General features: G+C 42.7%; 10 protein-coding genes across 11 annotated transcripts; 8 read left to right on the top strand and 2 right to left on the bottom strand.

The window, feature by feature from the left end:
- The first annotated feature begins 19 nt into the window (after positions 1–19).
- Positions 20–2,992, top strand: LOC145709458 (serine incorporator 1-like). 2 transcript variants are annotated; one of them, XM_081787141.1, is made up of 8 exons: positions 20–364; positions 403–1,695; positions 1,740–1,920; positions 1,967–2,056; positions 2,137–2,160; positions 2,312–2,417; positions 2,464–2,557; positions 2,604–2,992. In XM_081787141.1, the coding sequence occupies exons 2-8, from the start codon at positions 865–867 to the stop codon at positions 2,736–2,738; spliced, it is 1,461 nt and encodes a 486-aa protein (XP_081643267.1). In that variant the 5' UTR covers positions 20–364; positions 403–864; the 3' UTR covers positions 2,739–2,992. The 2 variants fall into 2 exon arrangements, with proteins under 2 accessions (XP_081643267.1, XP_081643268.1); XM_081787142.1 differs by lacking the exon at positions 2,137–2,160.
- Positions 2,993–3,712: 720 nt separating this feature from the next.
- On the top strand, positions 3,713–5,267 carry LOC145708550 (general transcription factor IIE subunit 2-like). The gene is made up of 5 exons (XM_081786235.1): positions 3,713–4,174; positions 4,299–4,489; positions 4,540–4,814; positions 4,892–5,053; positions 5,101–5,267. The coding sequence occupies exons 1-5, from the start codon at positions 4,104–4,106 to the stop codon at positions 5,197–5,199; spliced, it is 798 nt and encodes a 265-aa protein (XP_081642361.1). The 5' UTR covers positions 3,713–4,103; the 3' UTR covers positions 5,200–5,267.
- A 6-nt stretch (positions 5,268–5,273) lies between these two features.
- LOC145708549 (actin-related protein 2/3 complex subunit 2-B-like) lies at positions 5,274–6,634 on the top strand. Its single transcript, XM_081786234.1, has 5 exons — positions 5,274–5,691; positions 5,741–5,932; positions 5,977–6,109; positions 6,161–6,261; positions 6,304–6,634. The coding sequence occupies exons 1-5, from the start codon at positions 5,299–5,301 to the stop codon at positions 6,355–6,357; spliced, it is 873 nt and encodes a 290-aa protein (XP_081642360.1). The 5' UTR covers positions 5,274–5,298; the 3' UTR covers positions 6,358–6,634.
- LOC145708552 (large ribosomal subunit protein eL14-like) lies at positions 6,632–7,328 on the top strand. Its single transcript, XM_081786236.1, has 3 exons — positions 6,632–6,788; positions 6,833–6,947; positions 6,991–7,328. The coding sequence occupies exons 1-3, from the start codon at positions 6,694–6,696 to the stop codon at positions 7,168–7,170; spliced, it is 390 nt and encodes a 129-aa protein (XP_081642362.1). The 5' UTR covers positions 6,632–6,693; the 3' UTR covers positions 7,171–7,328.
- Positions 7,329–7,346: 18 nt separating this feature from the next.
- LOC145708553 (ubiquitin-conjugating enzyme E2-17 kDa) lies at positions 7,347–9,542 on the top strand. Its single transcript, XM_081786237.1, has 5 exons — positions 7,347–7,530; positions 7,678–7,755; positions 7,798–7,928; positions 7,974–8,074; positions 8,124–9,542. Exons 1-5 carry the CDS (start codon positions 7,471–7,473, stop codon positions 8,195–8,197), a joined length of 444 nt encoding a protein of 147 aa, XP_081642363.1. The 5' UTR covers positions 7,347–7,470; the 3' UTR covers positions 8,198–9,542.
- A 787-nt stretch (positions 9,543–10,329) lies between these two features.
- LOC145708548 (ribonucleoside-diphosphate reductase subunit M2 B-like) lies at positions 10,330–12,042 on the top strand. The gene is made up of 5 exons (XM_081786233.1): positions 10,330–10,738; positions 10,784–11,013; positions 11,059–11,359; positions 11,402–11,619; positions 11,734–12,042. Exons 1-5 carry the CDS (start codon positions 10,477–10,479, stop codon positions 11,902–11,904), a joined length of 1,182 nt encoding a protein of 393 aa, XP_081642359.1. The 5' UTR covers positions 10,330–10,476; the 3' UTR covers positions 11,905–12,042.
- A 45-nt stretch (positions 12,043–12,087) lies between these two features.
- LOC145708547 (uncharacterized) lies at positions 12,088–14,003 on the top strand. The gene is made up of 6 exons (XM_081786232.1): positions 12,088–12,162; positions 12,207–12,282; positions 12,330–12,623; positions 12,711–13,259; positions 13,341–13,420; positions 13,462–14,003. Exons 1-6 carry the CDS (start codon positions 12,100–12,102, stop codon positions 13,822–13,824), a joined length of 1,425 nt encoding a protein of 474 aa, XP_081642358.1. The 5' UTR covers positions 12,088–12,099; the 3' UTR covers positions 13,825–14,003.
- A 42-nt stretch (positions 14,004–14,045) lies between these two features.
- Positions 14,046–15,133, top strand: LOC145707591 (uncharacterized). The gene is made up of 4 exons (XM_081785141.1): positions 14,046–14,117; positions 14,160–14,303; positions 14,349–14,518; positions 14,704–15,133. The coding sequence occupies exons 1-4, from the start codon at positions 14,046–14,048 to the stop codon at positions 14,798–14,800; spliced, it is 483 nt and encodes a 160-aa protein (XP_081641267.1). The 3' UTR covers positions 14,801–15,133.
- Positions 15,134–16,446: 1,313 nt separating this feature from the next.
- Positions 16,447–17,121, bottom strand: LOC145708080 (uncharacterized). The gene is made up of 3 exons (XM_081785702.1): positions 16,931–17,121; positions 16,702–16,885; positions 16,447–16,659 (listed from the first exon to the last, which is right to left on the bottom strand). Exons 1-3 carry the CDS (start codon positions 17,078–17,080, stop codon positions 16,523–16,525), a joined length of 471 nt encoding a protein of 156 aa, XP_081641828.1. The 5' UTR covers positions 17,081–17,121; the 3' UTR covers positions 16,447–16,522.
- A 2,315-nt stretch (positions 17,122–19,436) lies between these two features.
- On the bottom strand, positions 19,437–20,115 carry LOC145708985 (uncharacterized). The gene is made up of 3 exons (XM_081786676.1): positions 19,898–20,115; positions 19,760–19,851; positions 19,437–19,676 (listed from the first exon to the last, which is right to left on the bottom strand). The coding sequence occupies exons 1-3, from the start codon at positions 19,950–19,952 to the stop codon at positions 19,437–19,439; spliced, it is 387 nt and encodes a 128-aa protein (XP_081642802.1). The 5' UTR covers positions 19,953–20,115.
- Between the last annotated feature and the right edge of the window lie 4,580 nt (positions 20,116–24,695).

The following is a 24,695-nucleotide window of genomic DNA, read 5'->3' as shown; positions in this document are numbered from 1 at the left end:
TTAATATTTTTTTCATTTCCAGAATGGCGGAAGTGACGTTGATTCAAGAAGGCTACGCTCGAGAAATTAACTCTGTTTTTCATGCACGCTGCACTGTATGTTTGATTTCGCTGAGAAATGCCGTCAATGAGACTTTCGAGTTCGAAAAGCAGAAGCCCGAAATTTCTCCAGTGCAAAATGTTCTCTTTGATTGTGGGGCGGCGCATGAAAGAGATACAATTACTGAAAGTAAAGTCAAAAAAAGGATAGCTAGCGGATGAGTTTTGCCTAGAACTATCAGAGAAGAACATAAGTGCCATCGACGCCGTATTCTGCTCCCACGGACACTCTGATCACGTGGGAAACTTGAATCTGTTTCCATCAGGTAATGCATGTTTTTATATTGATTTTGGATTTTTATAGCTGTGATAAGCGTTGGCCGGGATACAAGTATAAAGGAGCGTTTCCGTAGCCCTCGTCTACTTCCGTCAGACAAGCAAATAGGAGCCTGTCTTCTGAAATTCGAAAATGAAGATGTCTCTCTGGAATACATAACAACGCCCGGACACACTGGTGGCTGCTGCAGTCTCATTATCACCGGCGATTTGATATTTCGCAACGAACGCTACTCAAAATTTGCGTTTGTTGGTGACCTCTGGGATGAAAAAGATGATGAATCATTCTATGAATCTCTCTCTGAAGAACCGGCGCTCTCGCGAGCCTCGCGTCTCTTCATTCAGCAACATGCCAAGCCTGATTTGATTTTTCCAGGCCATGGGCCTCCTTTTTGTTTATCCGACTTTGAGGACCAAAAATCTTCTACAAAAGACGCTGATTCCTGATTCAAATGAAAAATTGCGCAACCAAGATTTTCATTTTTAGAGAATGTGTCTCGGACTGGGATCGCTCGCCTGTTGTGTAACGGGCCAAGCAGCTTCGTGTCTTTGTTCTGCATGTCCATCATGCAAAAACTCAACGAGTGCGCGACTGATGTATGCGCTTTTTATGCTCCTCGGAAGTATTCTTGCGATGATTATGTGCACAAATGGACTAGAAGACGCGCTCCGAAAAGTTCCCATGCTCTGCAAGGGCACCCGCAATGATGGAATTTCTGACGTCACAGCCCAACTCGACAGTCTTATTGGCACGCAGACAACTGGCGATGGCGCGATTGACTGTACTCGACTCGTCGGATTCGAGGCCGCTTACCGAGTCTGCTTCGGAATGTGCTGCTTCTTTTGGCTCTTCATGATTTTGATGCTGGGCACACGAAGCTCGAAGGATCCTCGCTCTGGAATTCAAAATGGTTTTTGGGGAATCAAGTTTCTTATTCTCGCAGCTTTTATCACCGCCGCCTTCTTTATCCCATCCGAGCCATTCGATCAGGTCATGTACGTGTTTGGACTCATCGGCGGATTGGCCTTTATTTTGATTCAACTGGTGCTCTTCATTGATTTTGCGTATCGAATCAACGCCTGGGCAGTGCAGAACATGGAAGATGCCGACGACGAGCGCGACCAAAAATGTTGGTTCGCAGGGCTCATTTTTGCTACATTCTCGATCTTCGTCCTGACAAGTGTCGCCATTGGATATCTCTTTTACTTTTACGGTGGCAACTTTACGGAGACAACAAACTCCTGCAGCCTACACAAATTCTTCATCAGCTTTAATATGATCCTTTGCTTTATAATTTCTGTCGTTTCGATCCTTCCCAAGGTATGAGTCCGTTTGTCAAGAACTTCGTTAACACGAGAGTTTAGGTACAGGAGCATAACCCGGCATCTGGACTCCTCCAGTCTGCAGTTGTTTCTGCTTACGTTATGTTCTTGACTTGGTCTTCGATGTCGAATTCGCCCGAGCTCGATTGCAATCCAAGCATCGCCAGCATCCTCAACATTACTGATGGCGGCCAGCCAGACCCAAACACTGATCCGACTCAAGGCATTCTTATTCAATTCAGTCCTCGTTTTTTATCTTTCGCTCCTAGGAATAACTGGATTTAACGCCCAATCTATCGTTGGCTTGATTCTTTTCTTCTTGGCAGTCCTCTGGTCCTCCCTTACCAATTCCTCCGCAGGTATTGAATCGGTGATTTTCAAATTTTTATGAAATTTGTCTTGTACCACTGAGATTAATCAAGCTTCACCGTGAACTTAGCAACTTACGAAAGACTGAATGAAGGTAACCCGTTTTGCATGCTTTTCTTGAAATATGCTTGCCAATTTACGCGACAATTTAACACTCACAGATTCATTTTCACAAATTATTTCACTTCCCAGATTATCATTATCGGCTTTTGCGAAAGTCTTGCGAAATTCTAAAAATTCTTAAGGCTCTGGAAAACCCGCTGAAGCGGACACAGTTGTAATGACAGATCAAAGCGATCCTGAAGGCGGAACCTGGGACGACGAAGAAGACGCTACTCAATACAGCTATAGGTTTTAAAATGGCCATGAGCAGGGTTTAACAGGGTCAAATTTTAAGCTATCTGCACTTCATGTTTTCCCTTGGAACTCTTTACATTATGATGACATTGACTTACTGGTTCAATATCTCTCAAGCCGCGGAAGCCAGCAAGGTAAGACTGAACTAACTTGATAGTACAGTTTTCTACGCTGTTTTAGGACAATAATCCGCTTGTCATCGCCGGATGGGCTCCCGTGTGGGTAAAAATGTGTTCCGCCTGGGTGTGCGTTTTGCTCTACACTTGGACCATGATTGCTCCGGCTGTTCTCCAAGATCGCGACTTTGGATTCTAACCAGTCCCCTTTTCTTGCTCGCTTTTATACTCATTCACGTTGTTTCTATTCTCGTCTACTGTTATTGTAACGATCTCCATGCATTTCCAGCCGAAAAGTCATTTCGAAATAAAAATTCCCCATTTTCAACTTTCAAATCAGCCTTTTTCGACAGAGGCATCTTCATTTCTACATCCCCTCAAAATGAAAAGCTACCAATCCTTCTCCTAATGTTCTTTCTCTGTTCATACTACTAATAAAGGATAAATATTAAATCATTCACGACAATCCGAAAGAAAAACGGACGGATCTCGGATAGATCACCTCAAAAATTGCAACTCACATTTTTTGAATTTGAATTCGTTGATTGATATCAAGGAAGAAACACTCAGGCAGAAAATATGAAAACGTGGTACTTTTTCCTTGTTTTTAACTTGAGTGATAAACTTCAAAAGCGGACAATTACCGCGATTGGCATTTCTGAATATGCTGGGTATTTTATAAAGAGAGACAGACGTATTTACTCAGAAATTAATTAGATAGTGACTAAGCTGAAGGGAAAGCACTGTAAATTCTGAATTTGCATGACATGCAAGCAGACTATCAACGCAGATTTTTTCTTTTCAGGGAGAGAAAGAATTGCAAGTTCAATTGAGATAAGTGAGTGTTACTAATTCTAGATCTTTTCTCTCAGCATGGGAAGCAATTTCTCTTGAGCACAGCAACTAAATATATTGATTTGTCTTTAAAATACAATGGAAATATTGAATTTCAAAGCAATAATTTCAAGACACGGTGGAAAAGTTTCGGTTTGGTTCGATCTTGATAAAAGGTTACTTAAAAAAAAGTTCATCCAGCCTTGAAAAAACGCCCCTTTGGAAGGAGAACTGCATGGGTAGAGGACAGACTTGACCTTGAGGGCGTGATTAGTCGAGTGGCTGGTGAATGCGCTTTGGATTTGTGATTGAAGAGATTCCTCCTTGCGCGGGGCGCGTTTATGCGCCGTTCTCCGTGGAGCGTGGAAAGATCTTACGCCCACGCTGGAAATGGAGAAGGCCGATTGGCCCTGCGCCCGTTCATGTTGCCCAGAGCCCGCCGCCGCAAAACAGTTTCGTCGAGCACGAGAGCTCTCGTCTACTCGCGTCTCTGCTCCACCACCAAGTGACCAGTTGTCGCGCCAGCACACGTGGCTCCGTCTCCGCCAACACCAAAAGAACTATCCCATATCTTCACACTCAACATTCATTTTTTTCTTTTTCGAATAAACGGAGAGATTCCCAGAAGAAACTACTGAAAAAACGAAGAGTTCGCTCGTAAAGAAAAAATCCAATTTTGGCCTGAAAGAAGAAAATTCCTATAAATAGATAAAAAGAAAGAGGAAGAGGAATGTCCGATTTACTGAAGCAGAGAGAGGCTTTCCTGAAACGAGCTCAGAATGTTCCTGTTATTGAAAACAAGTGAGTCATGGACATGAATCGTATTTCAAGTTATCACTTAGAGAGTTCCCAAATGATTATAGAACTGAATAATTAACTGATAAAGAAATAGATCCGAACGTAGTGTGAATACTCTTCCTTCTAGATCTCAGCCAGCATCAAAGCGACCCCGTCTCGAAGGAAGTAGCAAGTCACGCGGGAAAGTCGTACCGGTTAAGAACTTCCATTTGATCCACAAAATCGTCACTCACATGAAGAATCGCCACTTGCAGAACGAGCTGCTGCCCTTGAGTCTCGACGAAGTGCTCGAGGAGTGCAACTCGACGACCACAGTGTGTAGGTAAAATGCGCAAGCCGGAACACTAGAACTGAACTGACTTGCTCAGCGAACGCAGCGCGCATGGGCCTTGAAGACGCGCTGCCCAAGAATCCCAAGCTGCGTCAAATTCCCGGCGACGTCGTCAAATACGTCTACAAGCCGTCAATTGAGGGCATCAGAGACAAGAAGTCGTTTCTCCAGTTTCTCGAGCGGCATTACCATGATGGACTTGGTGGCGTCACCAAAGAAATGGTACAAGAAAGTCTCCCCAAGGCAGACAAGATCCTCAAATACCACAGCGAAAAGAAGAATATTCATCTACACAATCGCCCCGATAAGAAGGTAAGCAGCTAACTAAAATACAGAAGACTACATTCGTCGAAAGAAAAAAAGTGCAAAAATTGATTCATACTGCCTAGACTGTGATTTTCTTCAATGACAGAAGTTTGGAAATAGAAATGGACGAAACCTTCCAGAAGCTCTGGCGCTCAATTACTGTCGAATCTGTTGACGAAGAGAAAATCGCTGAATATCTTGCGCAACAGGGAATCACTTTCGCCGACGATCCTGGTGTTCGGAAGGTACGAACTTTTCTCTCATTCTTTTTCCATACATTTTTTCGTTTTAGGTTCCTACTTCAGTAAAACGCAAGAAGAGGAAAAACAATCGAGTGGTGAAAACTCAAAACACGCACATTCAGGGGCTCAAGGATTTTCCCGACAAATAAGAGTTCCACTCTCAAGTCTTTTTCTTCGACTACTGACTGCCCTTTGATCCAACATCGCCAATCATCGATTTTTATTTTTAACTCCAGTCTCTTCAGCAAATGATTCTGCTCGAAGTCGAAAACCGTGGCGTGTTCGACGCGCTCACCAACCACTTCAAGTCGGGGCGTGAAAAAGGCAAGTTCGATCACGTGAACGCGCGCATCGTCGACTTCGACGGCTGTATCTATCATCTTTACTCGCCAGATGGGAGCAATCGTGATCGACTTGAGCTGGCGCTTGAAATCGCCTTCTTCGACCAACTCGAGAAGCACGGTGCCACCGATAAACTAAAGGAAGTCTACGGGCAATTTCTCCAAAGCGTTGGCAAACGCATCGTCCTGGCCTTTCCGCTCTCGGCGATCCCAGAGAATTACGAGCAGTTGGCGCGAGACGCTGCTCGGCTGAAGCGAAACTGCTTCGCAGCCGTTTTTGAGAAATATTTTCAAGCCCAGGTAGCCTTGCACGAAATCAACACTGAAAAGTTCACAAGTTCTGTTTCAGGCCAGCGGGAGTCAAATTCAACGCGCCGTTATTCATTTCAGAGAGGGCGAGAGCGTCTACGTTGAGGCAAAGTCCGATCGCGTTACCGTGATCTTCTCCACCACTTTCAGAGAAAAGGACGACATTGTTGTTGGTGGCGTCTTCCTCCAAGAGTTTAAAGAAGGGAGAAGAGCTTCAGCAACCGCCCCACAGGTAAAAAAAATATTTTGAACGCGTTTCTCATAATTCGCTGTAAGGTTCTGTTTTCGACAAAAGAGCCACCATCTGAGCTGCGTGGAACAGACGCTAGATCCGGAGAAGATGTCGGCTACATCACTTTCGTCCTTTTGCCCCGTCACTTTGCTGATGGAACTCGCGACAAAACGATAGGTGAGAATATCCCTGTAGTCATCCCGTTGCTCATTTCCGTTTTTAATTCAGATCTTATTCATACCTTCCGCAATTACCTTCACTACCATATCAAATGTAGCAAAGCATACATTAATTCAAGAATGAGAAACAAAACTAGCGACTTCCTAAAGGTAACGAGTCTGAAATATTTTCCCTGAGTAACATTCATTTAGGTGCTGAACAGAGCGCGTCCTGAGGCCGAGGCCAAAAAGCGATTTGGCTCCTGAAGCTGCAATCTTCAAGAAATCGTAAAAAAACATGTTTATGCTCAAAAATGATCAAAAAAGTTGATCAAGATCTTTTTTCGTTCCTATCGAGCTTCATTCCAAGGATCAACATGTACAGTATTCCAAACTCCCAATTCTATTCTTTATTTTAACTGACTCTTTTATTTCAAAGAGGACTGACCTGAACCTTTCTTCTTCTGACCCATGCACGTTCAATCACTTCACATTCGCGCCGTTTTCATCCGCGAACCAAAAAACAAGCCGAAACCTATTCTGATCCTTGCTGACTCTCTTGCTTTTCAGACGTTTGTGAATCGTGACCTAAAATCACTCAGTATGGTCTTCACTGAATTCGTCCAGATCGGCGGTGTCGTCTACGTCCCATCCCTCAAGAAGGCCTGCGCCATCACCAACGTTATCGACCTCAACCGGTGAATAGGTTTATAAAGCCGGCATTTCTGACTTTTCACTTTAGACTTCTCGTCGACGACGGAAACCTCAACCGATACACCGTCTCTGTCAAGGCCATCCAAATCACCGACCTTTCCGTCAAGATCAACGTTGGCGCCCGACCCGGCACTGTCAAGAAGGTAAGCGTTCTTTTTCTCTTTTCCGATAATTGATTCTTTTCAGGCTTTCGCCGCCGCCGATATCGCCAACAAGTTCGCCGAGACTGACTTGGCCAAGGGAATTGCCCGAAAGAACATCCGAGCTAACTTGACCGACTTCGACCGATTCAAGCTCATGCGATTGAAGCAGGCCCGCAACCGAATCGTCAAGGCTGAGCTCGGCAAGTTGCGAAGAAAGAAGTAAACGAACTAGCGCCCGCTGATTGAGAACGAATGATGAATTGACCCTAAATCCTTTCGTCATGTTGATTGGATCAATAAAAATCGTGCTGGGTTCTAAAAAATACTGCGCAACAAAAACCTGTTTTCGAGGAAACTTTTGATCAGTTTTTCACAGGTTGATTGTGCTCTAACCGTCGTTTCGCGTTTAGAATCAACACGCGCAGGCGTCACTCTCGTGAAGTGCTTGTTTCTGTTTGAGTCGTAATCAACCGGTGGCCAGTGGTCTAAACGAACCTCTTCAAAAACAAAAGCAGCTCGTCAAATGGCGCTAAAACGAATCAACAAGGAATTGCAGGATATCGGGCGGGATCCACCAGCACAAGTGAGTCTCCAAATACAAACTATTCCACGCACTATATACATACGACTACAGTCTCTCGTATTTTACATATTCAAAACACACCCGTCGGCGTTTTGTGACTACCATACATCTAGTTGGTGAAAACGCCACTAACCCCGTTTTCTGTAGTGCTCGGCAGGTCCCGTCGGCGATGATCTCTTCCACTGGCAGGCGACGATCATGGGCCCATCGGAAAGTCCTTATCAGGTTCGCAAAACTTGTTAAAAAATATTTAGATCGTTTTTCTAGGGAGGAGTTTTCTTTCTGAACATACATTTTCCAAATGACTACCCGTTTAAACCGCCAAAAGTTAGCTTCATCACGAGGATCTACCACCCGAATATTAATTCAAACGGCAGCATATGTCTAGACATTTTAAGGTAATGCGCGGCTTATTTGTCAATATCTAATAGCCGATAAATTAGATCACAGTGGTCACCGGCTCTCACAATTAGCAAGGTTCTTCTGTCTATCTGTTCGCTTCTCACAGACCCCAACCCCGACGACCCACTGGTGCCTGAAATCGGTAAGTTTCCATGTCGGTCGATCGCGCCGCTCGATAACGCAATTTTCAGCGCGGGTGTATAAAACAGACCGTGACAAGTATCAGAAGTTGGCGCGCGAATGGACCCAGAAGTATGCCATGTAGGACAATGCCCCGCTTCTTGTTCTATGTGAGAAGAGACGCATCAATTTCATTAAAGAATTGACCCTCTAGTTACAATTTCAACCAATGTCAAATTATAGCTCTTCAAATTCTAAGTATTTTAAATCTCAAATTTATCAACAATGAAAAAAAATTACCTGTGAACAGCGCGTTCAGTTGCGGGGCCGAATCAACCCCACCGCCGAACGCCGTCTAATTCTTAATTTATTCGGATACATGTCTTAGGGACCTTCAATCTAACTTAAATTCTTTTTCCTGTAAGTCTATATTACTATGTTGTTTTTTTTTCTTTTCACTATTACACCTTCGCGCTGGTGTACTCGTCCCGCACTTCAGCCCGTTATCCTTGGGCCTTGCCAGATTCAGGCACACTCTATTCCACTCCAGTGCCCTAGTCAGGTTAAAAAAAAGTTCAAATTCTTCTAATCCAATCGAACCGTTAAGCAAATAACCGTAAATTCAATTAAAAAAAACGCATGAAATGAAATTCACGATCATCCAAATAAAGATATCCAATTTATTTCCTCTATTTTGCCCTGTTCCCGCCCCGTCACCATTTTCATTTTTCAATTTCTATGAGCTAGTCGCCCAGGAAAATGGTAATCAAACGTAAATTTATTTCTCCTTGATTATATCAGAATCAGGACACTGGCTTCTATACTCTTCTATGTTTTCAGCCCTTGCATGTATTTCTGCCAGGGGTCGCTGGTTCACGGATAAATGCTGCTATCGCTTCTTACTGTAGTTTACAAGCACTACCCAGCCTGGCCACTTCATTATCAGGTCCCAGACTTGCGCCCCTTCATTTCGCGACTCTGGCGTCTCATGAAGCCGTTGAATACATAGAGAGCGTTAACTTTTTTATTCTAAAAAGGCGTGTACTTGTGATTTTTTCTTTTACGGGGGCGTTTGCTTTCGCACTCTTCTTATTTTCCACCGTGCGCGGGCGCTCTCCCGTATTGTATCGCCCTGTAAAGCCCCAAGTTCAACCCATCCATCTTTCGTAACCCTCTTCACGTACATCTCTTTCAAGCCGAGAAAATTCCAAAAAATACAAATAAAATTGAACCACAAACACGGTGGCATTACCAGCTATTTTAATCTCATTTCTACCTTTCCTTCTGAAACAGATGATAAATTGATACAACTACACTTACAACAACAAAACCTTCCCTTGAACAAAGAGCCCCCGTACGCGTTTCGAGAGGTTTTCTCCGTTTCTCTTCTTTTTTATCAATTGTTAAATAATTATTCGTGTTTGCAGCTGCTTTTGTTTCTCCGTTAACATGTGATCGACAATAGTATTTTCAATACATTTGATCATCGGTTCGAAAAGACTCTTTCTTATAAAAATGATTTTATGACTTATTTGGAAGAAGCCTTTGGTGATATGTTCATTTATGCAGGGCAAGAAAAGCATTTCAGCAGGGTTCATTCTAAGGCTTAGAATCTAAGTCATAGAATCCAGGCAATTTGAGGAGCTGATGAAGTTGAGTTATCTCGGGTACTACGTAATCGGATATTCAAGTCTTAGTAAATTGCATTTTCGATCTTGAAGCTTTAGGGAGGGATGTATTCTTGTATAATAGAACAATCTGTCAATAGACTTTTTCCCACCAAGATCGTGGGAAAATCATCCCTTGAGAGGTTTGTCTAGACTCTAGAGTCTAGAGCTGTTGGTAAGGGCCTTACCGTAAGGCCCTTTCTGGACGAGTAGATCTTCGTATTTCAATACTTGCAGGCACCATGGAAGACGTCAAGGGGAAGCTTTGGTGAGGGTGTATACTGATTGTGCACTTGTGTCAGAAGAATATACGGTAAGAGTTGAGCTTGGATTCCATCCAGCAAGTTGAATGACAAGAAGACTCCAAAAAAGAGATGGTCAAATTGTAAAATCCGTTACAAAGGTCAATAGCAGCTGATGAAGCAGCATCTTATAACTTTGCTAGCCAAAAAAATGACGGACATTACCGGGTATTGCGGAGTTATTACCATTTTTGCGCAACAAAGAATCTGGAATATTCGAATTCGTTGTCGCGCGCGCGGCGTCCAATCAGGAACGAGGACGGCGCTCGCGCGCGGAAGATTTGCGCCGCGCGCGCTCCTGCCCAGGAGGGCGATCGTTTCTAGATCCCCGAGACGAAAAGTTTTCATTTTGAGCCGAGAGTCAAAAACAGATCAGATCAATAAAGGTCCGCGTATAGATAAGACTCTTTTCTACTTTTTTCGACGCAACTTCCAGCTGTCTAACTCAAGCAACCATGCCGCCAGTCGAGAAGGAGAACTCCCAACCCTTTGGTGAGCTGACCAAGAACGATTTGACGAAGATGACTTCTTCCTTCGCCAAGGTCGACATCGCCAAGTCGATGGATCAACCCAAGACTGGTTCTACTGGCCTTGCCCTCGACAAACAGCAGCAACAGCCCGTTTTGGTCGACGATTTGGCTTCCTTCGACCCTCAAATGGAGCCGCTTCTCAAGGAAAACGCCTCACGATTCGTCATTTTCCCTATCGAATATCACGGTGAGTACATTCGTTTTTGAGCGCGATGGCGATCGATAAATTCAGATATCTGGCGGATGTACAAAAAAGCACTGGCATCTTTCTGGACGACGGAGGAAGTCGACCTTGGCCGCGACATGGATGACTGGCGAAAACTCAAAAAAGAAGAGCAGTATTTCATCAAGCACGTGCTCGCCTTCTTCGCCGCCAGCGACGGAATCGTCAACGAAAACCTTGTCGACAGGTTCATGTCCGAAGTCCAAATCCCCGAGGCCCGGGCTTTCTATGGCTTCCAGGTACTTCTGAATAACAGTTTAAACTCTCTGACACTCGCTAACTAGATAATGATGGAGAACATCCACTCAGAAATGTACGCCAAGCTGATTGAAAACTTGGTCACGGACACAAAAGAAAAGATGGGTCTTTTCAACGCGATCGAGACGATGCCTGCCATCAAGAAGAAGGCTGACTGGGCTTTGAAGTGGATTGGAGCCGATGCCCCCTACTCCATCCGTGTCATCGCATTCGCCGCTGTCGAGGGCATCTTTTTCTCCGGTTCCTTCGCTGCGATTTTCTGGCTCAAGAAGCGAGGCCTTATGCCTGGAGTCACCTTCTCCAATGAGCTCATCTCCCGCGACGAAGGTAAGAGTATTTTTCATCGAAGCGATTCTCAAGCTGTTTTAGGTCTGCACACTGACTTCGCCTGTCTTATGTTCAAGCACCTCGTTCAAAAGCCCTCCCAAGAGCAGATCATCGCCATCATCCGCGACGCCGTCAGCATCGAGCAGGAGTTCCTCGTAGACGCACTTCCAGTTCGCCTGATTGGCATGAACTGCGACTTAATGAAGACCTACATCGAATTTGTGGCCGACCGCCTCCTCGTCGAGCTCGACTGCCCAAAGGTAAATAATCTCGATTCGTGTTTTTGAAGGGCATAATAACTCGCTTTCTGTTGATGGCTCCAAAAACACCATCGTTGTTTAGTGGGAACAGCTGATGACCTGCTTTTTATTTAGATTTACAAGGTCGAAAATCCTTTCGACTTCATGGAGATGATTTCGTTGGAGGGCAAAACCAACTTCTTCGAGAAGAAAGTATCCGAGTACGCCCGCGCTGGCGTCATGGCCCACTTGGACGCCGATCCTGACTCCGTCGAGAACCAGTTCAGCCTCGACTGCGAATTCTGATCTCGCAAAATTCTACCGATGCTCAAATGTCTGAGCTATCGTCCCACTACCATTTACCTTTTTTCAACAGCATCTGTTCTATATCTTTTTCCAATAGATTTCAAACTGCCTTTATAATGACAAAATAATAAAGATACAGTATTGTACAAAAAACCGCGTTTTGTTCAATTGTCTATTTATTCGCAGCGGATTTAGATGAGTGTGGCATCAGAAGAGGAGTTCGAAGTCGAGAAGATCCTCGGCAAACGTAAACGACAAGTGAGTGTCGAAGGAAGTGTTCGGGAGTTCTAGCGTTTATTCAGGGCGGTATCGAGTATTTGATAAAATGGGCCGGCTACGACGATGAGCAGAATACATGGGAGCCAGAAGAGAATCTAGGTAATTTTTTTCGGTTCTGGCAAGATTTTTCAAATCTAACTTCCTAGACTGCGCGGATAGAATCAGAGAATTCGAGGAAAAGCATGCCGCTGATATAAAATTACAAAAGGAGAAAAAGTCCAGGAATAGAAAAAAATCGAGAGATAGTGCGAAAGAAAAACGTCGGAAAAGCTCGAGGCGAAATAAAGACAAAGATAAACCACAGGAGCCTCTGGAAAATGTAGAGGAAGAAAAACCAAGCCATGAGCCAAAGATTCCTCCGATACGGATTGTTGGACTAAAGCGGAAACGAGAGGAGACGGCCGAAGAAGCTCTCCAAGCCGAAATGATATTTAGCCGGGGTTCTTCATTTCCGATTGATTCAATATTCAGAAATCAGGAAATAATACTTGCCTCTATTTCAATGATTGAACCTTCACAAAGAGTAGAATCGAATTTCGTTGATTCAAGGAAGGGAGAGCTCGCTGAAGAAAGACCAGATCCACAGGACACACCTGGACAACTTTTGGTTGCTGAGTACAGACGTTCGAACCCTGGAAAATTGGAACAATTGGCTTTCGAAGACGACGATGTCGACGAAGCAAATGATGAGCCAGAAGCAGCCGATGAGAATGAAGAGAAAGTGGAGGATGAAGAATCTGTCGATCCGAACTTTCTCAAGAAAGAGCGTCAGACGAAAAAAGCGCCGCTGATAGATCCGGCGCACCCAGATATCAAATGGGAGAAACCGTGGGAAGATGAAGCACTTGAAGCGATGCACATTCAGAATTCAGATGACGAAAGCCAAGACGGACCCCAGACTGATCAAATCGCTGAGACGAATGAGAAAAAGAAGGCGGCGAAAGAGGAGGATGAAGAGGTCGTCGGTGACGAAAAGAAAGAAGACGATCCCTGGGCTGATCTAGAGAAAGTCGGCTTTAATCGCGGCTTTGAAGCTGTCAAAATTCACGAATGCGTTGCAGACAACGACGGCCAAAGTAAGAATTATCTTAGCGTCTCGAGAGGCACTAGAAACTACTGTAAAAGAAAAACAATTTTAATAAGCATCTTCTATTCAGTTTACTTTGCAATCGAGTGGAAAGATAGCAAGATAATTGATTTCGTAAAAAGCGAAGACTGCCGCAAAAACTGTCCGAAGGTAAAAAAATGTTCATGACACTCAATTACGTGTTATTTCAGCTTGTATGCGAATTCTACGAAGAGCTGATGGTGGAAATGATCCACGAATGGGACGGTATCTTTGATATAGACTCCGAACCCGAGTACGAGTATGAAAAAGAGGCTGACTTTAATGAGGATCCGTCGGTATCAATTCCTGGGTTGCAACGAGGGACTACAGGAATAACAGAGGCTCCGAGCCCTCTTGAAGAAAGCCTTTCTAATCTGGGAATTAACGGAGGAGAATCGCAAGAGAATGATGCTTCTTCCGCCATGGAGCAAGATCTGCCCACAGTGATTGAAAATAAAGAAGGCTCTCTGGAAGGCCCTCCAATTATAGACGATCTTCTCCCCTCCCTGGACGAAATCCCTGAAGCAACTTAAATATTCGCAACGAACATCGTGTTCATGTTGTTATACTTTAGAATTTCACTCATTTTGACTTGCGCAGAAGTTATTCACTCACTATATCCCTGCCGATTTTCACTGAAACAACGTTCATCAAATAATAACTCTCACATCCCTGCCAGTTCCTTCAGAAAAAAATCTGTATATATTGTAACACTAAACATATTTAAAATTGAGTTGAAAATGACAAATTAAGAATGAGCCGAAACAACCCGCCAGACATTATAGCAGCGCAGGCGAAGCTCCTGGAAGTTGCTCAACGACAAACGGTAGAGTCCTAAGTTAAAGTCCTTTTTTATGAAAGTTTTCAGAACGAAGAAATACAAAAGAAGTTGGAAATGCTCGGAAAGCAAGTTGCCGCCGCACAGGCTGCAGCTAACTACCGAGCAATGGCCGAAACGAAGCCGACTTACAAAGAGCGAATGAAAGCATTGAGCAACCCACCCCCTTCATATGTAAGAAAATGGTCCACAAGTAGCATAAAATTGAATTGAATTAAGCGTCAGTCGAAGCAGCAAAGCAATGCGCCTTACTCAAGACCGGCGCAAAAGCAGCCGCGAACGGCAAAGATGATCGATCAACCGCGCATGACTGAAAAATTCGAGGATCTCGTTGGAGTCATTGACGAGCTCGGCAAAGACGTCAGGCCGACTTACGCGGGCAGCAAGAGGTAAATTGCAGAAATAATATAAACTGCGATTTTGTCAGTGTTAACTCTATCTGGTTCGATGTTTTACACGGCTCCGAAATCCGGAGTGACGGGCGAGAAACTCGGTTACCGTTGCGAATTGATTTGACTTTATTTCATCGTCGCGCTATAAGTGGACTATGCTGCTCATTAAATTTAAATTCTAGTGCGCAAGAACGGCTCAAGCGTGGCCTTCAACACGCAAGACAACTCGTCCGTGAGTGCCAGCTGGAAGGTGAAAAGATCGTCAGGCAAGGCATGTGATGCTTTTAACCTCAGCCCTCTTGATAGCGTCAACTTGTGTTTCTTGTATTCATTAATTCTTCTGTTCTTTAATTTTTTCATGTACAAGAACAAAATGTCCAATGAAATGTTGATAGAAAAGCCTCCGACTTAATTCTCTTCAAATTCAAGATCTCGTTCGGAACTTTTCTTTCTATCCGACTGTATATACTGCCTAGAATATCCGTCCAATTTAACTCTCCCATTTCGAGACTACCATAATTTTGTTCCTTTACTTTCTTCTACTTAAGTTGACGGTTACACTGCTGAACCCTTTTTATTCAATAAATCTCACAAAGAAATAAAAGTACAGTTTCCGAATCATTACTTACAACGAGGATACATATGCAGTGGAAAGAAAATGAGTTTTAGGCGCTTGTAATCCATCTAAGGTGGTGATAAAGATTTGCATAAGCCTCCAGTTCTTGCCTAATTCTCGGCAGTGAGTTGGCTATTTCCGTATTGGACGTTTTCATCGAAGGATCGGTCGAAGCGCATGGCGACTTCTGATAGTCGGGGTCTGTTGCCTAAAAGTATTTTGAACATAGAAGCTGTAATCAAATACGTGGCAATGTCAAGGAAGCGTAATAAGCAAGGCTACACAGAATTAATTCACAGCAAGAGCGTCTTCTAATTTGATTGTGTTTGGTTCACCCGAGTTCATACGTACTGTTCTCGCCTCGGTTTTCCATCGCTGCCTCCAGTTTTCTTTTATTTCGCCGCTTCTTTAAAAATATGAAATAGGTCTATCAAAATTTGCTCACTCTTATGGAGGAAATGACCGTCGACAGAACTATACAGAAAACGCTTTTATTGCGTTTAAAATATTTCTATAAAGAAGTTTTAATTAGTCTAAACGCTAAATTTATCGCAGTCCACTTGTCTTGCTAGTATCGAGCCTGAAAATCCGATGAGGAGTATGACGTATTGGGGGCCATTGTAAGGAATGATTCTTTTGCAGGTTTTGAACGAAAAATCATGTAAAGTTAATTTTAACCCAATTGTCTCGGAAATTTCCCCTGTCACTGTCAGTCGGTACTACCGACTCGGTAGTGACTGTTAGTCTATGTCTAGCTTCAAGAAGAAGAAAAAGGAAAATCGCGACTTCTAACTATAGAAGCGCCTTCATATGCGAAACACAGGAATAACGTGAACCTATAATTAACTGAAATTTCCATCATATACTCTTCAATCACACTGAGCTTCAATCCCTGTCTTTTCGTCCTCTCTTCTTCTTTTTGGCAGCATAAAGCCTTGTAGGATGAAATGTGTTTACTCATAAAATTAATTCAAAATGTTTGATCCGTTCATGAAAGAACTCACAATCGCGGGGTAAGCCTCCATCCAGCTGCGTTATTTCTTCTGTCGCTGATAGAGTGTGTTTCGCGTTTAGATCGCTGTTTTCTAGCTCGTCAAAGAGCTCCAGAATACAGTCACAGGCGTATCCACTAAAACTCGTTAATCATTATTCTGCGAGTTCCTCTTACATATTAGTATAGTTAAGGCAGTGCTCTGCTTCCATTCTATTCTCTCCAGAAATATTGTCAATATTTTATGGATCAGTGAGAATTTCGAGCTTATGCGGAACTTGATGCGTTGGTATTGCGTGAGGTGAGACAAAAACAAAATTGATTTTTTAGTAATTATATTTATTTGGAACCGTGATGACGCAGGGTCGGAAATTTTTATTTATACAGCTGTGATTTAGCAACCATTCTCGAACTTGCTGGTCAACTTGGCTCGCCACTTGTTGGCATGGTTGACGATGTGCTTGTTGGCTTTCTGGCCGCCACACTCGGAGATGTATCGTTCAGCAAACTTTCGGATGCCTCCGGTGATGCCTAAAGATTGCCTCTGAAAGTGCCACTATGAAGATAAGTTACCATTGATGGAGGCGATAGCGTCGGTCTCAGAGTATCGCACCTCATCATCGTCAGCTTGTCGTCGTCGTCGAGCTGGGGATGGACCACCGTGTGGAAGATCGGGGTCAAAGAATCCGCAAGATCGCTCGAAAGCAGACTCAGCTCGGCTCAAGACCTTGGTGAGTTTTTCTTCCCAGACGGAGTTCTAGCAGAAAGAGTTAAGCCAAAGTTTCTAGTTAGTCTATCTCACCTTGGCACATTCAGGAAAGTGATCAACCATCAATCGACCAACATGTCGCTTGAGCTGGGCGATTCGGTCGCTTGGGGTTCGTGGGGGAACCTTTCGGTCGACTTCATCTTGGGCCATAACGGCAAGGGCGGTGAAGGCAAAAACTTTCATTTTCTCAAAAGGCTGTTTTTTTTCTTTTGCTGCTGTGTATCTAGCAGGTTGCCTTTTCCAGAGGGACGAGCATTTTTATATGATCGAGGTGGGAGAGCGCGCCACCTCCACCACCACCAGCGGCTCTAATCGAAGCGCCAAGTGGAATGACAGGAACGTCTATTTCTTAAGAAATTGCATTTTCGCTAAATCGCAGGTGAAACTGAATTACCAATTATATAATATTAGTAATATTGCGGGGGAGTGTTCGGTTTCGTATATTTATTTTCTCGTACGTAATCATTTCAAGGGCATCTCAACTCATCTTATGCTCGTTTGCCATCGCTAAAGATATGGAACTCGATTGATTTATCGTAAATGACGAAAAACATTGTCAATGAACTTGTTATTTTGGAAGTACCAGGCACTTTTTATCAAGTAAAAAGTATATTGGGACTTATTAATACGCTTAAGGAGGGGGTCGACGAGAATCGGGATTTCCGTGACCAAAAATGCGGGAAAACCTGATCAGATAGGCAAAATCTGAATTTACTGGCAAAAAGAAAAGGGTTGAAAAAATTAACCGGCGAGAAGTAGAAAAAATTTTGGCCAGAAAAAATCGGTCAAAAATGCCGTCAAAGTAGGGGCATTTTCGCGAAAATGCACCAAAAATAGTCATTTTTTTACATTTTTCTTAATTTCACCCCCTAAATCTTATTTTTATCGAATGATTTTAGGGTCAACAGATTCAGGAGGATCTGAGGATTCCAAAAATATAAGATTCATACACAGACCATGTGTATACGCGAAATTACGATCACCTCTGAAAAAATTCTCGTCGACCCCCCCCCCCCCCTTAAAGCGATTAAGTACATCCGATATGATAGATTTATAGTGATCTATACTGTAAAAACAAGATTAGAAGTCGCTTTGGAAATTTTTATAAGTCAGTTCCTTATTTATCTAGCAGTAGGTCTCTGTATGAATAAGGTTGCTTCGTGCTGAGAATTATTGAGTTGCCGATCGCTGCGGTCTAACGAGTTCACGTTTGCGCCTCCTTCACTAGGAAAATTTTCCACAAACATTTTCGAGACTGGGAAAACATTTTAAAAGAGAGAGAAATCTTTAGAAAAAGATCTTTTTCATTAGTGTTTTGGGCCGATGATACCCAAAAACAAGTAATGAACTGAGCACTTCTGTCAAACTGACTTCACCCTTAAATTCGCAATAACGACGATTCGAATAAACGACTTTGTCATAAAATGCACCAAACGTCAGGGAATGCTCCAGTGTCAGGGTCAAGCAGGATCCCTGCCTCTAACGCCAAAAGTGACTGCGGCGGCTCTGTGTCGAAGTCGCTAGGCTAGACTTGTCCTGCGTATCTTATCGGAGGACAATTGGATTATGTCGTCCTGGCATTTTGTTTTGACCGTGACTGTCAATGCAGCCGTTTCGAGCGGATCGCTTTTCGTTAACGCAATTGATTTATTGTCCTCCTTTGAAGTGTATTAATCTCAATTAGAGAAGCTCGCCTATTCCGATAAATATTTGAAAACGCTGGCGCCAAAGCGGACAGCTCCTTTTTCCAGCGAGTCGAAGAGGACAAGCACGGAAGTATCCAGCTCCGGCGCGCATTTATTTTCTGTGCACTTGAGCTCGCACGTTGTGCAATGAGCGCGCTCCTGCTGACAGGAACACTTCTCCACCGCCAGATCAGATATTTCCTTCAATAAGCATTCACACGCGTTCTAAAATAACAACCGAGTTCAAAATAATTAAAAATCTCTAAGCCACCATGCGTGAGTGGAACTCCTGAAAAGAGGCCCTTCTTCATCTTGAAGATATTCCGTAGAAGATGGAATATGCTATGAATAAGCAGATCCACTTCATTATATAGTCTAGTTATTATAAACCGAGAAGGTAAATCGGTTTGATCTAACTTTGTCAAAATATTTAGATTTAGTTAAGGGATTCGCGTCAATTTGGCTCTTTTGGTTTATTCTTTCGTGATTTCGTTTAGCGAGGCATTTCGTCTGCTAGTTCAGAAAAGACCTTTTAAACTTGTCTCAGAAGAAATGAACAAATTAAAAAGCTCAACGCTTGCAAATTCAGCATATGTTTTTATTACCGCGTTTTCATGTAGCAATTATTCCACTGCGAAGCACGACGAATCGATCAATTTCCAAAAATTTCATTTCTTTACGTGGAAATTTCTTCTCACATTGATTCACCTTGTTTCGAAGGACAAGTTCAAATGGGACTTTGTTAGTTGAATATTCCTAATTTTATTTATTGATGAAAGTTATAAAGAAGAAAAGCTTCTTGATTCATTTGAAAGTCAATTACTGCTCTCAAAAATGAACGCGGCAAATGAGGATTATTTGAGAAAGGACTTTTTGGGCGAGAAATGATCGCGCAGACGAGTGTGGTACTTTCCAATGTCGTAGAAGAGGGTATTTGAGCGGCTTTGATCGTGCACTTTCATTTCCTTGAGCTTGAACTCGTTCAGTTCCAGCCGGATGGCGAGCTTCAAACTACGTTTATCGAAATTATTATCGTCGTGCGAAACCTTTTGAATTTCCGACATATTTCCATATTTGCATTTGGAGGCTCGTTGCTAAGAAAATTGCAATTAGGCTGAACAGATGTAGACAATAAATCATGTCTCAGCTCCTGCGCTCGCATTTCTAAATACTGTACTTTATAACGTGAGACTTCTTCAACTCGAACGATGGGTGAAAAATCAACAGACTTGCTCCGTCTCGGCCTTGGAATCGGGTAGTCCTCACCGTCTAAATCTTTCAATGAAAGTGTAAATTTCGCCCATCATGTTCTCACCGTCTTCAAAATTGTCGAGTTCAGAATCGGAAACGCACTCGTTCCTTTTGTCCATTTCTGCCTCCTCTTCAAAAAAAAAAAGATAATGCTTTATTTACGCGCTAGGAAAGAATTTGCCCTCTTCGGTTGAATTTGCGCTGATCCCTTCTGATTGATCTAATGATCTCGTCCAGGCTCAATTTGGTTCTCTTCGATTTCTGCCTTAACTCTCACATCAATGAGCAACCAGACCTAGACACAGCTCAGGGCACGTCTCAACTACTGCATTTGTTTTATATAAAGAAACGAAAGCTCTCAGTAAAATAAAAAAAATTGTTCAAGGGATGAATAAATTATGATCGCTAATACCGCAAGAGTTATTGACTTAGGTGGATAAATGCTGAAAGGCAGTCTACGTTACAGTTAGTGACTGTCAGTCTGTCAGTCACTCTGTTAGAGATGATTCTGACAAAAACAAAATAGCCTCAATAAGAAATAGTTCTTTTTCAATCACCTGAATGTTAGATTTGTGCTTTCGATTAGTTTGATCTCTTATTGGCGATTTGAGGGCTGAGATACAAAGGCGGTTAAAAAAGAAAAGCGATTTTTCTATGAGGTGGCGAGCGCGGGCACCTGTCAGTCCAGTAGGGGAGTCTGATTATTTGGTGGTTAATTATTTTCTGTCAGAAATAGAATCAGACTAATCCAACCTATCAGTCCTCAAGGGAATAATCTCTCCTACTTCTTAACTTTTACTCGTTCGAGATCGAGCAAATAGGAGTTCTTTCTTTCAATTTGCTGCCAATCCATGCTTTATTGCAATCAGATTACTTTCCAGATCGATTTTGGAAGTTTAAAATGGAACGTCTTATGACTGCTCATAAATTTTCATATAATTACTTTAAAAGTTATATTTTTGTCACTTATTCAAGTACTGGCAGGCTCTAAAATTACAGTACTGTACAGTCAAAGCGCACAAGTTTTAGAATTTTTACTAACCCTAAGCCTAACTCTTATCGAAAACTTGGCAACGTTATTCGACGATTAACTAAAGATATGTTTGTTATTTACCAATTTCTAAACTTGTTTTGAAAATGAGTTCACTTGTTTTTAATTGAGATGGGGCTTATACTCGGAAAGAAGACAGAGCTGATTACCGTTTTTAATTGAAATTCGGTCAATTAGGTTGCTTGGACTTGAAGACGATGTCAATACGACCTTGTTTTGACGGGAAGTCTATAGTTTTCGGCCTTGACTCGAGCGGATCATTTCAATACACTGAAATCTGAAGATAAAGGCGAGCATAATTAGCCATCTCAATGTATTCAATCTGAAGGCGCAAATTGGGGATTAAAGCAGCTTCTTCGCATTTTCATGCTGACAAAAGATAAGATTTGTTAATTTAATTTATTCTCGTCAGCTTCTTGGTTTTATAATTTGACAGCGGAATAACTGCATGGTGCTGTTTTTGAGTGATGAATGGGTTGGTAGAATGCAAGTGGTTCTTTAGAGAGTTCTTCTCTCCAGCTGCATGAGGAGCCCGTTCAAAAAAGTGCTGTCCTTCTTTTCCTTGTTTCCGCTTCTCGCATTCGATTTTCTAGTACTTTTTCGATCCCAATTGAATAAGTTACTGTCGCTTTCCTGAAAACGAATTTTTGGTGAAAATCATCAGATGATTCTGTAATTTGCATCTATCATATTTGCGCTCAGATTTTAAAGTTATAAGAACTGCAGTAAATAAGGGGGAAAAGTATAAATCCTGATCTCTGAACTTTGGTGATCCCCCGTTGACACTGGGCCAGCATTTTCTGAAAAAAGATCTTTGCACTAGATTCCTTTCCAAAAGTATTCAGCTCAGAAGAATGATTTTTTACATTTTCGATTGCCTTATTAGAAACAAAGTTTTGCGTGTGCTGGTCAAAACAGACAGAGATATTCTCAATTATGTCGTCAATGACTTACTGTAAGGCTGAATCCGAAGTTAAAAGTTAATTACAGATAAGTTGCTCCAAATTGCTCTGGATCGAAAAAACGAAGGATATCAAATCAATAAATACGGTAGACATATTCATCGACGATGGGGACGACTTCTGCGATAAGGTCAGCGCAAAGATCTACGTTCACGGGCCAAGGTCGCAAAGTAATCATGGCATCGTTCTTCCTATAACGATACAGGTAACAAATCCTAGTCTAGTCTTTATTCTGATTTTGCTGTAGGATAAACAAGCGCTGGAACTGCTAGATTACGAAGAAAAATTTCGCTCTTTCGAGAAAGAATTGCTTCAACTCGATGAGAGCGTCTACCCAGAACTTGCTATCAACTCAGACTTGGAGAAAAAAATTTCTTATTTAAACGCACTCTCCGATTTCTTCACGCATCGAAAACTCTTCCCAACGAAAGTAGCCAAGGAATCGTCTATCGAAAAGATTCTCAAGAAAAATCTTGCAGATCTCGAGAAAAGTCTCAATAACGATTTGATGGTTATTCAAAGTATCGAGCTCAGCATGAAAAAAGATGAAATCAAAGAAGAGGACCAAACAAGCCTGCTCAATTCAAAAGGTAGAATGCTCGATTGAGATTTGTAATTAGTAGAAATATAGACTGGTCAGTTGCGAAGTTCGTAAATCTGCCAATTAATTCGACTGAGTTGAGGCGCTACGAACGACTTTTCGTCGATTTCGCTTTCATCACGCTTATTAAAGAGACTCGATTCTTTTATTATCTTATTTACTGGAATTTTCTACAGGTTTCTTAAAAATAGATCAGTGACAATAACTCCTAAAAGATATCTGTAGCTCGCCTAGCTGAACTGGAATTGAAGTGGAAGCGAGAGAATGCACAAGAAACGCGAATTATGATGGCTCAATTGGTCGATGAACTCAATTTGGCTAAAATTCGGGCAGCAAATGAAAAATTTCAGCTCGCGCAGAAAGTCCTTCTCAAGCTGGAGTCGATGAATTCGTTTATTCAGGACCGTATCAACTAATAACAGAATAAGAGTTTTTACGCGCACGCTTGATTGTTTCAATTGAAAACATAGAGGAAACTCAGCGGAATCTCTGTTCTAAAACTACACTAATCATATACTAAGTGCCTCTGTTTTGATGCTTTCACAGTCCTACGACGACTCCTAAGTAAAACAAGCTGTGAAATAAACTGAACAATAATTTAGTCTTTTGATTTGTTATTGGGTTATTCACTGGGCTTTTTGTTTTGGAGTGGAAAGTGAGGAATATGTAGACTGCGACGTAATGTGCTTCTTAGGAATAAGGATAGATTTCGGCACGCGCCTCGTCGCGCATCGGACGATCCATTAAGTGGCATCTGATCGTCTAATTAAGGGTCGACGCGTGGACAAAACTTGGAATTCGGACGCGTGGTGGTGTTTGGTTTACGGAAGATCGTCGGTCGTAACAGCGGCCCGTCCTCGCTCGCTTTCTACCTGAATCACCGACGCAATGCGCGTGTTCCTGGCGTGTTCGCTGGCGTTGCTGCAGCCAACCTCGTCTGCGTCCGATGAAGCACCTCTATCGGTATCATACACCGTGCTCCAGGAGTTAGAATTCAGTGTCGGCCCAGTGATTAGAGGAATCACCAGCTCTTTCTCGTTGCGCATAAAAGCGGCCTCATCCGCCAAGGAATCACCACAACGTTCGACTCGCCGCGCACACAGGTATATGAATAGGGCTTCGTATTTTACTCAAAAGTCTGTAAAGTCGAAGAGAATTACCAATTTCAGATCAACGTGATAGTTGCCAGCTCGAGCGGCGCTAGTTCAATCCAGAGTCCGGCACCGCCACCACCGCCGCACTATTTAAAGGCGGCGCGTCGAACGTGGCCTCAAAACCCATTCAAACAACGATTCCAACGCTGAAGAGTATGGGAATATGGATACCGGTAAGTAATAGTTGAAGGGATTCGCCTCTTCCGCCAAAGGGATCAGCGAAGCGCCGCCACTCGCACCCTGCAACTCTTGCGCCCAGAAGACTTCCGATAGGATTATTAACGGGAAACGCTTGCAAATTAGCGCCTCTGTCTCTTGCGTGTGAAGCAATTTTCACAATTTGCTGATCCGTCAATTTCGTTTAAAAAATACGAACTATTATCGACCCATCAGATTTTTTTTCATAAAGACCGGCCGAGGGTTTATCTTCCAATCTAAAGATAATTTCTGCCATGTTCCCACGTTCTATGTCAAACCAGTAGAAGAGAGGGAGAATCTTCATAAAAAGAGTCGTTTTTCCTCGATTTTTCATTCAAAGTGGTTCTTTTGAGTAACGCTAGAATTTGTAGGATACAATCGAAAAGTAACCAGGGTCGATCAATTGATTGGTAACCTGTGGGCTTCGAAAGAAGAGAGTTCAAAACGAATGCAATTGCCGGACCATCGCTCCACCAGCGCTGAAAATGACGCAGACTCGCTCAGGTGTTCAAGTTTGTCGAGCTCATGCAGCAACAGAAGCAGCACCAACAGCGCCCCCACGCCAAGCTCGTCACCATGCTCCGAGGGCAGCTGTAGTCCACCATTCACTGACGTCGTACCGCTTGAAAACAGAGGAATGGTTCAGAGATTTTTACGGAGTTGTCAGCTTTTATAAAGAGATATCACTTGAAAAAAATTTGCGAAACTTACTTGATTGTCAATACTTCTTTGTTTTCTATCGGAAAAAATTATCTAGGAAAAAATCCGATGTTCCGAATAAATTAATTAAAATAATGAATAATTACGGTAGCCTAACTTGAATATGTAAGCAAAGGCTGTTTTGACAAGTATATCCTCTGGGAGATAACTTTGACGGAAGTAGTTTTTCCTTTTAT

Source organism: Oikopleura dioica, chromosome XSR, assembly GCF_907165135.1.
Source record: "Oikopleura dioica chromosome XSR, OKI2018_I68_1.0, whole genome shotgun sequence".
NCBI classification, from domain to species: domain Eukaryota; kingdom Metazoa; phylum Chordata; class Appendicularia; order Copelata; family Oikopleuridae; genus Oikopleura; species Oikopleura dioica.
Note: the sequence above shows the minus strand (reverse complement) of the source record. Positions and strands in the feature narration are given on the sequence as shown.

Excerpts from the sequence above, each read along its gene's own strand:
- LOC145708985 (XM_081786676.1), bottom strand. The coding sequence starts at position 19,952 with ATGGACAAAAGGAACGAGTGCGTTTCCGATTCTGAACTCGACAATTTT. Across the intron at positions 19,852-19,897 it reads ACTCGACAATTTTGAAGACG|ACGGTGAGGACTACCCGATT; the intron begins GTGAGAACATGA and ends TGAAAGATTTAG. Across the intron at positions 19,677-19,759 it reads AAGAAGTCTCACGTTATAAA|CAACGAGCCTCCAAATGCAA; the intron begins GTACAGTATTTA and ends CAATTTTCTTAG.
- LOC145708550 (XM_081786235.1), top strand. The coding sequence starts at position 4,104 with ATGTCCGATTTACTGAAGCAGAGAGAGGCTTTCCTGAAACGAGCTCAG. Across the intron at positions 4,175-4,298 it reads GTTCCTGTTATTGAAAACAA|ATCTCAGCCAGCATCAAAGC; the intron begins GTGAGTCATGGA and ends TCTTCCTTCTAG. Across the intron at positions 4,490-4,539 it reads CAACTCGACGACCACAGTGT|CGAACGCAGCGCGCATGGGC; the intron begins GTAGGTAAAATG and ends TGACTTGCTCAG.
- LOC145707591 (XM_081785141.1), top strand. The coding sequence starts at position 14,046 with ATGAGCCGAAACAACCCGCCAGACATTATAGCAGCGCAGGCGAAGCTC. Across the intron at positions 14,304-14,348 it reads GCAACCCACCCCCTTCATAT|CGTCAGTCGAAGCAGCAAAG; the intron begins GTAAGAAAATGG and ends AATTGAATTAAG. Across the intron at positions 14,519-14,703 it reads ACTTACGCGGGCAGCAAGAG|TGCGCAAGAACGGCTCAAGC; the intron begins GTAAATTGCAGA and ends TTTAAATTCTAG.
- LOC145708547 (XM_081786232.1), top strand. The coding sequence starts at position 12,100 with ATGAGTGTGGCATCAGAAGAGGAGTTCGAAGTCGAGAAGATCCTCGGC. Across the intron at positions 12,283-12,329 it reads GGAGCCAGAAGAGAATCTAG|ACTGCGCGGATAGAATCAGA; the intron begins GTAATTTTTTTC and ends CTAACTTCCTAG. Across the intron at positions 13,260-13,340 it reads TGCAGACAACGACGGCCAAA|TTTACTTTGCAATCGAGTGG; the intron begins GTAAGAATTATC and ends TCTTCTATTCAG.
- LOC145708548 (XM_081786233.1), top strand. The coding sequence starts at position 10,477 with ATGCCGCCAGTCGAGAAGGAGAACTCCCAACCCTTTGGTGAGCTGACC. Across the intron at positions 11,014-11,058 it reads GGGCTTTCTATGGCTTCCAG|ATAATGATGGAGAACATCCA; the intron begins GTACTTCTGAAT and ends CTCGCTAACTAG. Across the intron at positions 11,360-11,401 it reads GCTCATCTCCCGCGACGAAG|GTCTGCACACTGACTTCGCC; the intron begins GTAAGAGTATTT and ends AAGCTGTTTTAG.
- LOC145708552 (XM_081786236.1), top strand. The coding sequence starts at position 6,694 with ATGGTCTTCACTGAATTCGTCCAGATCGGCGGTGTCGTCTACGTCCCA. Across the intron at positions 6,789-6,832 it reads AACGTTATCGACCTCAACCG|ACTTCTCGTCGACGACGGAA; the intron begins GTGAATAGGTTT and ends TTTTCACTTTAG. Across the intron at positions 6,948-6,990 it reads GACCCGGCACTGTCAAGAAG|GCTTTCGCCGCCGCCGATAT; the intron begins GTAAGCGTTCTT and ends GATTCTTTTCAG.
- LOC145708549 (XM_081786234.1), top strand. The coding sequence starts at position 5,299 with ATGATTCTGCTCGAAGTCGAAAACCGTGGCGTGTTCGACGCGCTCACC. Across the intron at positions 5,692-5,740 it reads AGAAATATTTTCAAGCCCAG|GCCAGCGGGAGTCAAATTCA; the intron begins GTAGCCTTGCAC and ends GTTCTGTTTCAG. Across the intron at positions 5,933-5,976 it reads CTTCAGCAACCGCCCCACAG|GTTCTGTTTTCGACAAAAGA; the intron begins GTAAAAAAAATA and ends ATTCGCTGTAAG.
- LOC145709458 (XM_081787141.1), top strand. The coding sequence starts at position 865 with ATGTGTCTCGGACTGGGATCGCTCGCCTGTTGTGTAACGGGCCAAGCA. Across the intron at positions 2,161-2,311 it reads TTACGAAAGACTGAATGAAG|GCTCTGGAAAACCCGCTGAA; the intron begins GTAACCCGTTTT and ends AAAATTCTTAAG. Across the intron at positions 2,558-2,603 it reads AAGCCGCGGAAGCCAGCAAG|GACAATAATCCGCTTGTCAT; the intron begins GTAAGACTGAAC and ends ACGCTGTTTTAG.
- LOC145708553 (XM_081786237.1), top strand. The coding sequence starts at position 7,471 with ATGGCGCTAAAACGAATCAACAAGGAATTGCAGGATATCGGGCGGGAT. Across the intron at positions 7,531-7,677 it reads GGCGGGATCCACCAGCACAA|TGCTCGGCAGGTCCCGTCGG; the intron begins GTGAGTCTCCAA and ends CGTTTTCTGTAG. Across the intron at positions 7,756-7,797 it reads CATCGGAAAGTCCTTATCAG|GGAGGAGTTTTCTTTCTGAA; the intron begins GTTCGCAAAACT and ends TCGTTTTTCTAG.
- LOC145708080 (XM_081785702.1), bottom strand. The coding sequence starts at position 17,080 with ATGAAAGTTTTTGCCTTCACCGCCCTTGCCGTTATGGCCCAAGATGAA. Across the intron at positions 16,886-16,930 it reads ACTTTCCTGAATGTGCCAAG|AACTCCGTCTGGGAAGAAAA; the intron begins GTGAGATAGACT and ends TCTTTCTGCTAG. Across the intron at positions 16,660-16,701 it reads CGCTATCGCCTCCATCAATG|GCATCACCGGAGGCATCCGA; the intron begins GTAACTTATCTT and ends GGCAATCTTTAG.